The 12,924-nt window shown below is 41.1% G+C and overlaps 1 protein-coding gene across 1 annotated transcript in view; it reads left to right on the forward strand.

Annotated features, from left to right (window-relative positions):
* Positions 1–3,551: 3,551 nt before the first annotated feature.
* Positions 3,552–12,924, forward strand: part of ANTXR1 (ANTXR cell adhesion molecule 1) — a 255,517-nt gene continuing 246,144 nt past the window's right edge. Inside the window, exon 1 of the mRNA XM_090281456.1 lies at positions 3,552–4,105. Within this exon, the coding sequence (XP_090137582.1) occupies positions 3,954–4,105 (152 nt within the window). The 5' untranslated portion in view covers positions 3,552–3,953. The remainder of the gene's footprint in view (positions 4,106–12,924) is intronic.

The following is a 12,924-nucleotide window of genomic DNA, read 5'->3' on the forward strand; positions in this document are numbered from 1 at the left end:
AAAACATTCAAAGTTACCCTCTTATCCCTCTGTCTTCTCAAAAGTTCCCCGTCTCAGTAACCCAATGCAGTCTAACACCCCCTTGTACTACTCCACTGCAATGCTCTTTGGTAACACAATGACACTTGTGTCATATCAATAGGATATTTTCAGAGCTTATCTTCTTCACATCCACAGCATGAGGCACTGTTAGCTGCTTCTTTCTTGCCTTGACTTCCAGGTTACCATTCAAACATTTCCACATGTGTATTTAATTTACCTTTGTGCTTCTCCAATCCTGGAAATATCTATGCATGGCCCCACCATCACCATTTATATTGTTCTTCTACTGACTTGAGTTTGAGAGGCAGAGAAGTTTCTTCCCAAACTCATATATCTATGCCTATGGACTTTGGGAAGTCCAAATAATCTCCTCTAGAACACTGAGGTACTTGGAAGGATTAGGGGCCCAGACACCCTCAGTCCAATCAGAGCATTGAGAGATTCCTTGAGAAGATGGTAACATTTGAACAATGGGATTTTGATTCTTGGATATCTCTGAGCTGTAAAATTAATCTGGGAAATGCAAGCAGGAACCAACTGAAGACTTTTCTTCCCTCTTTTTCAACCCTCAAATGATTGACCCATTTCTCCCTTTTCCCTACACGCACTAATTAATTATAAGGCTGTTATATTCCAACAGCCAAATAAAAATGTTTCCAATTGAACCTGATAATATCTCCTGTTGCAGACATGCTGAACCAACATGTTAAGATCATAGCTGTTATAAACTTTGGATATTGTTTTTTTGTTTTTTTTGTTTGTTTTTTTACTTCAATCTTACCTCAGAATAACCATATCTCTATAGCTCAAGGTCAAATTCACTTCATGGACATGTGTGGAGGATACCTCCCCATAGTGAGTGAGACTGGCACAAAACCCTCTAGTCAAAAGAAGTGCCTGGAATGGATTTCTCCAGGCTAAGGGGAGAGGGAGGTAGAGCCAATTTAAGATCTACAGAATGGTCGGCTTGTGTTAATAGATCCCTTTTTAGACTACTAGAAGAAGTTGGAGGCAGCTGGGATATTCAACTGTCTGAATCCCTCTAATTACCCATCTGTCCTCTAAAGCATCATCTTTGTCCCAAGGATGCCTTTTTCACTCTTTCCCCTTCCCCATAATTTTGTTTGATACAGAATTTCCTTCCCCTCTGGGAGCTGTGCTCTGACCTCTAATAGTGGTGTCTCTACGGGGATGTGAAGTTCAGCATAGGAAATATAGTCAACATTGTAATAACTATGTATGGTGCCAGGTGGGTAGTTGAATTATCAGGGGTACCATTTTGTAAATTATACAATTGTCTCATCACTATGCTGTAACTAATATAAAATAACATTGAATGCCAACTGTAATTGAAAAATTAAATTAAAAATATAAAAAATAATTGTCTCTCTAAGAGCTCTGTCAGGACACTTTTGAGTTCCTTCCACACTAACTTCCTAAATGATTTTGTCTGCAAAGCTCTGAGACATTTTTTCTGTCAAACTCAAAAAGACCTAAGAGGTCTCTAGGGCATGAGGATGAGAGAAGACATTCTTAATGCCTTCCTGACTCCTCCTGTGCTCCAAATCCCTTTCCACATTCAAGCCCATTCCTAAGTCTTTCCAATCCTGTCATTCACAAATGTTCTCTCCACTATGTTTTCCTATCTCATATTCCTCCCCTTTTCTAATCAATTCCTCCTGTTTTTTCTGCTTTCAGTTACACATTTAATTTCTATAGGTTTTCCCAATTTCTCATCATATAGCTGCAATGGGACCAGGTGGATTTTCAATATTTTGGGGAGGGAGAAGCTATGGAAAAGAAAGACTTGGACAGGTTAGAGTATTTTAATCTCTCCCTAATTATTATTATCTTTTTTGAGAGCAGTGATTCTCAAAATATTAATGTCAATGGGTGTTATATGAAAAGAGCAGCTTCATGGTCAAGTAAGTCTGACAAATACAGCCAGACAATTTTTTTTCCTAAAAAAATTCTCAAGGCTTTAACATAATAATAGGCATTTACTCGCTAGCTATTATTACATAATAAATTATCCCCAAAATTAGAGGCTAAAAACAATAATAAACATTTATTATCTCATAATTTCTGTGGGTCAGGAAGTTGAGAATGGCTTAGCTGAGTGGTTCTGGCTTGGGGTTTCTTGTGAGGTTGCAATCAAGATGTTGCCCAGGGCTGTAGTCATCCGAAGGCTTGAATGGGGCTGGAGAATCCACTCCCAAGGTGAACCACTCACATGGCTGGCAAATTGATGCTGGTTGTCAGCAGGGGACCTCAGTTTCTTGCCACATGGACTTTCTCCATAGGGCTACTTGGGTGACCTCATGGTATGGCACTGGACCTCCCAGAGCAAATGATTCAAGAAAGCAAGGAGGAAACCACAATGTATTTTATGACCTAACTTCAGAAGTCACACACCTTCATTTCTGCTGTATATATTAGAAATTACACACAGCTCAGTCTTATTCAGTGTATGTGAATACCAGGCAATAAGAAACATTGAAGATCATTTTGGAGGAAGGCTAGTGTAATGCATAATGAATCTCTAAAACATATTTGACAATAAAATTATTGTTCAATGGATTTATTGCAAGGCAGTAGGATTTCATGACACACAAGGTGGGGAAAACCACCTTGAATGGTCACATTAGGGAGTGAGGGTCTTAGATGGTGACAGTGGAGGGGAAGATGTATATCTGGCGAAATAATCCTGGAAGATGGAGCAGGAGTATGCCTTGAGGATTCCCAGAGTGAAAGACATATGAAACTAAATCTGAGTTCCCACCTGGAACTGGGGTTCAGGGGCCGGCCACTCTAAAGAGGATCCCTCACTTTAGAAAGGCTAGCAAAAGACTTCCCCGCCAGCCCCAAACTGTTTGAAAGAGCCATACTCTTGTAAGCCCTTTATTTCCTCTGTTCTACATCAAAGATAGGGTGAAAAAAGCCAAAGTTAACAGGCTGAAAAGAATTATCACAGCACCTCTAAAAGCTGGAGATGGCGATGCTCTAGAATGCTCAGTCTTTGCACGCAGGGAGGGACCAGGCTTCTCTGTGGAATTGTTTATGTTGTTCTCAGCCACATGGCTGGACCCCAGCAATCTCGTTTACGATCTGTGCTAAGAGTACAGTAAGGGCACTTGGTTGATTCAGATCACAAAGGCCCCGTTCTTCTCTGCTTAATTTGTGCAATGGCTTGTTTGCAAAGGTCCCAGTCTGGGGTGGATGCCACCGTGATTGGAGGAAATAGTTCTTACCAAATGTTTCCAGTAAACTTATTAGTAGACGCAATAGGATAGGAGAGGAAAAGACAGGGCTAAAGAGGCTAGAGAATGAGAGAGAATTACAAGTGAGGAAGAAGTAATGCGGGGGCGGGGAGTGTGAGAAAAAAGAAAACTTGCACCGTCCTGCTCCCGCGAAAGCCGAAGAGCGCTTTCAACGTCTTCGGCCACAAGGTGGCACTCTTTGGACTTTCTTCCCCTATCAAAATAAGAAAAGGGGTAGAGAGGAGGGAGTAAAGGCAAAGCACTCCCCCAACCAAGAACAATTTGAAAACCCACCCCATAATATTTAAAACCTGGGACAAAGAACAGTCTGGGCGGAACTGCTTCAATTGCAAAACCTCAGCGCAGCCTCGGGAGCGGCAGGCGGGCCCGAGTCAGAAGCAGTCCTTTTTTAAAAAGCGGAGTACAGTATTGGGATTCTTGAAACCTGAAACCTAGAAACAGAATCGGAGCGGAAACCAGAAGGAAAACCTTGAACTCCTCCAGACAATTGCTTCCGGGGAGTTTCTGGAGAGCGAGGGGGAATAAAGGGCCCGAGAGAAGGGCCCCACGGATGGCGCATCCCTGAGGGTCCCGGCGACTTCGAGGAGCGTGGGAAGGAGAGGACCCTACCCTCTCCCTGGGCTGCAGGTCATGGCCACCGTGGAGCCGAAAGCCCTCGGCATTGGCTTCAAGTGCCTCTCTTTGGCCGCTTTTGTGCTCATCTGTGCCGGGCATGGGGGACGCAGAGAGGAAGGGGACCCAGCCTGCTACGGGGGATTTGACTTGTACTTCATTTTGGACAAGTAAGTGCCCTAAGTTGTTCCACATTAGACCGAGCTGATGATGCTTTCTCCCCGAGCTGGGCTTCTTGGCAGGGTGGCTTTGGGACAGGCTCGCCTGTCCAGAGAGCTAGCGGCGGCCCCAGGGCTGCGCCTTTGTCAGGGGAGCGCGCCTCCCATTCTCTGCTGCGGGAGTCCGCAAGGCAGGCATCTCTCCTTGTTCCGGAGACAAACTGCTTTTCTGCCTTGCTTTCTGTGACCAAAGAGCGTGCAAGGGAGTGTGAGGATGCTGTTGACCTACTAGGTTTCTGTGAATCCTTCTCATTTGTTATAGAAACCTTCGTAAGAAAAGCTTGCTTAGGCGAGGCAGAACTTTCGGGCATGCCTAAAGAAAGAGGCGTGGGCTGTTTCAAGTTGGTCGGCTCCTTTTAAATAACTGTCCAACTAATGCATTACCTTAGTTCCTAATAATATATTGCATGCTGACTGGGCAATTGGTGGAAATAAAGGTAAATTCTCAATCTCGCATTATGGAGTTTTAAGCTGGGAAATTCTTTGTTGTGGGGCTGACCTGTGCATTGTAGGGTGTTGAGCAGCATCCCTAGTGTCTAACCCACTACTGCCAAGTGGAGATGCCAGGACCACCCCTCCTCCATCCTCCTTCGTGACCCCCCTCCCCCCCTCAGTCCCAAAGTGGGAAACAACCAAAAATGTCTCCAGACTTTGCCAAAAGTCCCCTGCGTGTAAAAAGCAGCCCCTGGGTTTGAGAACCCCTGATGCAGGCGAACTCAAGGTCTTGGCGGTTTCACTGGTGGGCTACCAGGGAGGTGCAGGAGCCCTGGTTTCCTTACGAAAATGGATAGTGTTTAGACTTCGGAACTGTGCTCAAGGGAGAACTGAATCTGACCGGTTAAATTTCCCAAATCCCCTTAGATTTGCCAAGCCGCATCCATTCAGGGAATCTCCAGGCTATTCACTAAAAAACAGCTTCAACAATAAAAAGCCCCTCAGACAAGATGCATACTCCTTGGCTCCCCAGCGCCAGGAGAGCCGCTTGCTGGTACAGTGGTGGGGAGATGAATTTCACACACTGGAAAGTATTTGGGAATTGGAAAAAAGAGTCCTGCAAAATAAGCTGGCCAGCTAGAAACCAAATGTGCTTTGCAGTTGCCCCTAGAGTTTGATTTTTCCGTAAAGGCTGTTTTGAACTCCAGATTCTTTGGATGAAAAGTGAGATCTTTCTTGCAGATTTATGAGAAGGTGGACACTGAAAATATACTCCAATGTTAAGAGACGGAATTTCTTTTGTTACTTCTAGTGTTTGGGAGCACCAGCTCACAGATTAAGAGACTGTATCTGAAAATAGTCAAGAGATGGCTATGATTGTGATTTAAAAAAAAATTTTTTTTAAGCCCGTTCAGAAGGACATACAAGAAACCTTGGAAAAATGGACAAAATCACCATATTCCTGAATGGAATGACTCCACTCCATACTGTAGAGATAATTGATTCTCCCAAATCAGTTTATACATTAAATTCAACTTTTCTATCAAAGTTCTGAAGGAATTTATTTTGGTGGTGAATTTAACAAAATGATTCTAGGTTTATCTTAGAGGGAAAAAAAACCAGGCAAAAAAATTAAAACACTTTTGGAAAAGAATAATAAAGAGATACTTATGCCTCCAAATCTTAAAATGTATTATAAAGGAAATTAAAAACAAGATGATAAAAGCCAAAGAATAGGTAGACACAGTAGAAAATCTAGAAATAGATCCAAGGATGTGTAAGCATCCAGTGGAAGTTCAAATCAGTGGGGAATTAATTAGTTGTTTTAAAAAAATGATTCTTGGACAAATGGTTGATAACATGGGAAAAGAAAAGGTTTTATTTATACTTTACACCACACACCAAAATGAATTCCAGTATTGAAAATGTAAATGTTTAAATGAAATGATGAAAGAACTAGAAGAAATTTTAGATGAATATTACTGTAGTCTTAGTTTTAGAGCTTTCAAAACAGCAGAAACAATAGAGAAAACTACAGAAAGACTTAACTATACTAAAAGTTTTAATTTCTCTAAGTGAAAAATGCCATAAGTAAAAGATAACAAGTTACAAAAACTTTTGCAATGCAAATTAGTCTTTAAATATATGTAAAAAGTAGTTTTAAAAATATCATTCCACTAGGAAATAGGCTTACTACATAAATGATTTACCAAAAGATATGTATCAGAGTCAATAAATAAATTTAAAAGTTTAACTTTATTAGTAAAGAACTGAAAAATCAAGATATAGTTTGTATTAAGCTGTCAAAGATTTTTAACCAATAACAATATTGAGTATTGGCCAACTAGTAAGAGGTATGCACTCTCATATTTTACTAAGGAAAATATAAATTTGTACAGTCTTTCTGGACTTGCGCTGTGCAATAGAATTTACTCTGAGGCTGAAAATGTTCTTTATCTGTGCCGTCCAGTATGGTAGCTACTAACCATATGAGGCTATTGAGCACCTGAAATGTAATTAGTGATTGAGGAAGTAAACTTTTTATTTTAAGTTTAATTAATTTAAATTTAAATAGCCACATATGGTTACCATATTGGGTAGTGAAGACAATAAGATAATTTAACAACATGTATCAAATGCTTTTTAAAAATGGGTTTCTACTTTTCCATCCCACAATTTTATGTCCTAAAGAAAAATATCCAAGATAGTCACTTAGAAGAGCCTATATGTGTGTTCATGGCCATGCTATTAAAAATAAAGCTGAAAATTAATTAAAGATCCAACAACAGGGGGTATATTAAGTAAGGCATGATAAATACCTAGTATGAAATATGCATATTATGCATGTTTGTGACATATTTTTGGAAAAATATTTCATGCTCATACTATACTCTTAGGTGAAAATACAGTTACCGAACATTATCTACATTATGATTCTACCTTTGAAAAAAGCTAAACAAACACATATGTACATTTACCTAATATGTAACAGTATTTCTCTAGATTTTTAAATTCTGTTTTTATGCTTTTCTGAATTTTCAAAATTTTATACAATGAACATGTTACTTTTATATGCAACAAAAATAAGTTACTTTGAATTCTGAAAAATCATTTCAAGTGTGAGGAGGATTCTAACTAGCATGCTGAGCTCTGAGCCTTTGCCATTATAGAGGCTGCTGCTTCCTTTATATTTAATCCTGGAGTAAATTTCTAAATGCACCATAGGATCCTTTGCAGTATATCATGTACCCAAAGATGCTTCTGGAAATAGATGGCAGGGAGACATTGACAGGCACCTACTTTACATTTATGTGGACTCCCCTGACTTCCTTTCGTTGTCCCATTGCTGGAAAAGAGATACTTTTGTGCTGAATGAAAAACTTGCTAGAACTTGTTAGGACAGCATGCATAACTAGCTTGCCATCTCAAGTGTGATTGTGGAGCCCAGAGCTCAGGGATGGGTCATAAAGTAGTGATAGCTAACAGGCCCCTGGGTGGGCCCTAGAGACGTGGCCTTTTGTCATAGAAAGAACCAGTGCTGTCCAGCACCTGACCATAGCAGAGTGGAAAGAGCAAGAATGCTGACTCATTTTCCTTTGGCCAGCACGACACTGTCTACAGGCTGAAGCCAGTGGATCAAAGGGCACCGAATTCACTGTTCTTCTTCCCACCCCTCAACTCCCTTCTTCCCAGCTAATGGTCTCTTCTTTTCCATGACGTTGAATCTCAGCTCATTTCAGCTTTAAGCAGGATGCATCTCTGGCCTGGAGAGAACCCACATTATACATTTAATGGAACATCATGTTTTCTCAACCAGGAGCAAAAGACTTCATAATGACAACCTAGACTACCACAGTAACACAATAGGGCATTATTAGCGGCTTTGGTGATGGAGTTGGTGGACTGAGCTTCACAAGGCTTTATATTGATGGAATTTTATGTTCATTTAAACATGCTTTTCTGGTTACAGTCAGGAAAAGTAGATTGCTGGAAATTCAATCAGGGATTTGAAGTTATATTTCAAAGCCTTTATTCAGAGACAAATAGTCAAGGAGCCTCCTTTAAGTCTTCTAGAGGGTTCTCTAGATTAGTGCACTCAGTTGACCAGCCCATGGACATGAGTGTACCTTCCCTTTCTTTCACAGGGCTCTTCTGCTACTACACTATGTATTTATGTATCATATATTGGTCTATTTCTTAGACAGCCATTAGTCATTTAAGTGGAAAAAGGGGATTCTTCATCATGAGTCTCAGGGAAGTGCTGGCTGTATTCATATGTGCCCTAAAGACTTCAAAAATAGAATGGTGGCAGAGAGAGCAGAAGAAATGGAGGAGACAGTGAACTGGAAGGTGACAGTAAGCACTGAGTAGCTTTATTTGTAAGACATGCCAAAGCCACACATATCACCCAATAAATTCCTACATTTGTAAAGGCCCCCCATGGACTTACTCTGTGCTCCTTTTTCCCCATTAGAGCCTCCATACCTCTTGCGCTGCCACTTCTTTTTTGTCCAGTACCAATTTTCTCTTTCTCTTTACCTATACAAGGGGACCTTGTCTTGCCACTCAGAGTTCCAACCCTAGGACCCACAACTGGGTGATCCTGTGGTGGTAATGATCATTACTATGTGTCATACTTCAGGAACATGATCTTTAAACATATTTTTATACCATTATGCTAGGAACTTCACTACCAGGTATAGTATTCTTTTTCTGGGAAAATGTCCCTGGATTCCCAGCTACTAACTTACAAAAGAAACCTTTAGTCAGAACTAAAGTCTCCCAACACTTATGCCATCTCACAGGTATAGCAAAGACAACCTTACTTGGTAGTGAGGACAAGCACTGCTGTCCCTAACTTACATATGAGAAAACTGTTCAACCTTTATTCACCCACTGGATGAAGTGGCCTACCCAAGGTCCTAGGATTAGATCATGACAGAGCTAGGATGATACTGCTCATGATTCCCACCTTAGCTCTTTCCACTCATCACTGCCCTTGTGCAGTTGTGTCATAATTGAAAGCATATGTCAATACAACTAGAGGAAGTGGGGTGGGTTCCAAAAATTAAAAATCCCTGCATCAGAGTTCTGGTAAATGATGGTGCATAAGGCAATAAAGATACATCATTGAAGAGCTACTGCTTTATTGATTATGCTATTACAGTAGTCCCGATTTTTTGCCCCTTTGCTCCCCTCTGCCCAGTACCCCCCTTCCCTCAAACAATCCCATCCCCCTTAGTTCATGTCCATGAGTCGTGCATGTAAGTGCTTTGGCTTCACCCTTTCCTATATTATTCTTAACATCCCCCTGTCTATTTTTTACCAGCCAATTATGTTTCTTAATCCCTGCACCATTTCCTCATTTCTCCCCCTTCCCCCACCAGCTGATAACCCTCCAAATGATCCCCATACCTATGATTCTGTTCCTACTCTAGTTTGCTTAGTTTGTTTTTGTTGTATTTTTTAGATTTAGTTGTTGATAGTTGTGAGTTTATTGTCATTTTAGTGTTCATAGTTTTGATCTTCTTTTTCTTAAGTAAGTCCCTTTGACATTTCATATAGTAATGGCTGGGTGATGATGAACTCCTTTAGCTTTACCTTGTCTGGGAAGCACTTTATCTGCCCTTCCATTCTAAATGATAGCTTTGCTGGATAGAGTAATCCTGGTTGTAAGTCTTTGCTTTTCATTACCTTGAATACTTCTTGCCAGCCCCTTCTTGCCTGCAAAGTTTCTTTTGAGAAATCAGCTGATAGTCTTATAGGCACCCCTTTGGAGGTAACGCTCTGCTTTTCTATTACTGCTGTTAAGATTATCTCTTTATCTTTCACCGTTGGCATTTTAATGATGATGTGTCTTGGTGTGGTCTTTTTGGATCTAGCTTGTTTGGGACTCTGTGCTTCCTGGACTTGTATGTCAATTTCTTTCACCAAATTTGGGGAGTTTTCTCTCATTTTTTCACATAAGCTTTCAATTTCTTGCTCTTCCTCTTCTCCTTCTGGCACCCCTATGGTTTGGGTGTTGGCACATTTAAAGTTGTCCCAGAGGTTCCTAAGCCTCTCCTCATTTTTTTCAATTCTTGTTTCCTCATTCTGTACTATTTGACTGTTTTTTCCTTCCTTATGTTCCAAATCATTGATTTGAACCCCGATTTCCTTTCCTTCACCATTGGTTTTGTGTGGATTTTCCTTCATTTTATTTAGCATAGTCTTAACTTCTTTCCTTTTTTTAAAAAATTTTTTATTTTTGGTTTTTCAATTACAGTTGTCCCATTTTCCCCCATTTCTCTCCCCCACCCAGCCCACCCCTTCTCCCGTAATCATATCCCTCCCCGTTGTCCGTGTCCATGAGTCATTTATACACGTTCATTAACTTCTTTCCTTATGCATTTGTCCTACTTAAGCATATCTGTCAAATCTGTGAGCATCTTAATCACCAGTGTTTTGAACTCTGCATCTGTTAGGCTGACTACCTCCTTGTTTGTTAGATTAGCTATCTCCTCGTTGCTTAGTTCTCCCACTGGAACCTTATCGGTTCCCCCTCTGGGGCCATATTTCTCTGTCTCCTCAACTTGAGAGGCTCCTGTGTTTGTTTGCTTCTGTGTCTTAGGTACAGCTCTCGCACCTGTTACGTTGCAAGGTGCAGAGCCTTAGGTATTAGTCAGTATAGGGTGATCTGTTTCACCACGTTGTGGCGCTATATGTGGGGGAGGGGTCTGAGAAGGAACAATGCCACTTGCTCAGCACTCACCCCTTTTCTAGGCACTTCTCCCACTTCTGTATGGGACTGGCACCTCTCTAGTTTTTGCCCTGGCCATCGTTTCCAGAGTGGGTATGTCTGCGGACATTCTAGGACCGTGGGGGCCCTTTAAACAAGCAGACTCTACTGAGAGACTGGCAGTTTCTGCCTCCGCCCCAACCCCCACTGTTTTTCACAGTCAGGAGCAATGAGGTTTTATTTTCCCCAGCACTGGGATCGTGAGCTGTGCAGTCTGGTCTGGTCCTGGGGGTGCTCCCCAGGTGTCCCTCCTGACTTTTTAAAACATCCGATTGTACTTTCTACCAGCCTGTCCCTGCCACTGCTGCTGCCACCACACCAGGTCCTCTCCGCCCCTGCTCCACCCCTCCTACCTGTCTTGATGAGTATTTCTTCTTTATATCTTAGTTTGTTGGACTTCCTTGCAGCTCAATTTTCTGGAACTTCTGGTTGTCTCTAGTTTTGAGGTAGTTGTATTCCTTCTTAGTTGTGGAGGGAGACACAGCATGTCTGTCTATGCCCACATTTTGGCTGACATCCCAAGTCAGCTATCTTTGATTAAAAGTTTCAGGTACTCAAACCACCCACAGCCCACAAAGATGCTTCTGAGATCTGGAGGAATGGATAGGACTCTTAAGGGCATCTGACTATGATGCACTTAAAGGTCAAATAAATGAGTAATTTGTTCAGATTGAACCTGATGGAGAAGAGAAATTCAACTCTGTAGATGTGTCAAAACACACAGATGCAGCTTGTTTTCAGACATACTGTGAAAGAAGGTTTTGAGTAGTGAAAAGGTGATGTTGGCTCTGAATAAGGGAAACAGAGTTCATTAGAAGGTACCTTGAAAATGCTACAATAATAATTGAAGAGGCACCAGAATAGTTTTTTATAGGGGCCCAGAATGTCTTTGTGTGCGTGTGTCTGTGTGTGTTATTGAAATGGATTCTATGGCTGGTTTTAAATGTTCTTCAAATTACTTTCCAGGTTTGGAGAGGGCTTATCAGACGAGATAATAGTTGGTAGAACTGCCTACAAATTGGAAGGCTTGGCATATGGGTCAAAATAAAAATAAATAAGGCAAATCTGTTTTTTTTTTGTTTTTGTTTTTTTTTGTGTTCCTGTCTGGGCCAGCCAAGTAATTACCTCCAGTTTCCCTAGCTGTGGAGACCTGGTAACACTCAGTGTCAAGCTGAGAATAGAATCCAGGAGTGTTGGAGGAAGGCACCCATCCTAAGACAACCTGTAATTATCTCCGAACACTAAAGGACTCTCAGAGGTCCAGGAACAAACTCTGGCATCCCTTAGTGAGACTTAGCTGTCACATAAATGCAAATGTATCTGTCTTATGCTAATTTAGAATGTGTGTCTTTTTGACGTGTGGCCAAGTAACTGGATTTCACCTCTTGGCAACAAAAGACTGGGTATTTGAACATTTCTGACATGTTTCTCAGACATGCCAGGTTCATACTGAGAAAAGTAGTTAATTTCTTCATTTTTGGCTGAACTGATTCTTTCATAGATTTGGCATAAATATCTTCTCACTTCCAGTAACAAATATGCAATCCAATAAAGGCACAGATAACACAATGCCTTTTGCAAGCAATGTCCTGTTCTGGGAGTTGCATGGGATGTAAAAGAAGCAGGAAGTAGTCACAGTTCCAGACTTCTTGCTTTTTAAGAACTCTAGGTAGCCAAAGCTAAAGGCTACCTTGGGGATTTGGGCAAGGAGGGCAGGAAGAGAAGATTTTAGATCAATTTCAAGAAGAAATAATAAGTTACATTTACTGAGCCCTTGTTACCTTCCAGGCACTGTGGTAAGCACTTTGCCTGTGTGATCCCTTTTTGTCTTTATAGGCACATAAGATCAGTACAGTCAGGATCATCATTTGACACATGAAGACATTGAGGTTTAGAAAGGTTAGCCAAGGTCACTCTTAAGTGATCAAACTCAACCTCACACCCAAGCATCTCTGACTCATGATCTATGCACAAAGATAGAAAGAGTCTTAACATGAAAAAAAACATTGACTCAATCAGGATAGGTTAGGTTGTGCTGTGGTAATAGACAATCCTCAAA

The sequence above is a fragment of the Furipterus horrens genome, unplaced genomic scaffold (assembly GCF_987537825.1).
Source record: "Furipterus horrens unplaced genomic scaffold, mFurHor1.1.pri manual_scaffold_6, whole genome shotgun sequence".
Classification (NCBI taxonomy): Eukaryota; Metazoa; Chordata; class Mammalia; order Chiroptera; family Furipteridae; genus Furipterus; species Furipterus horrens.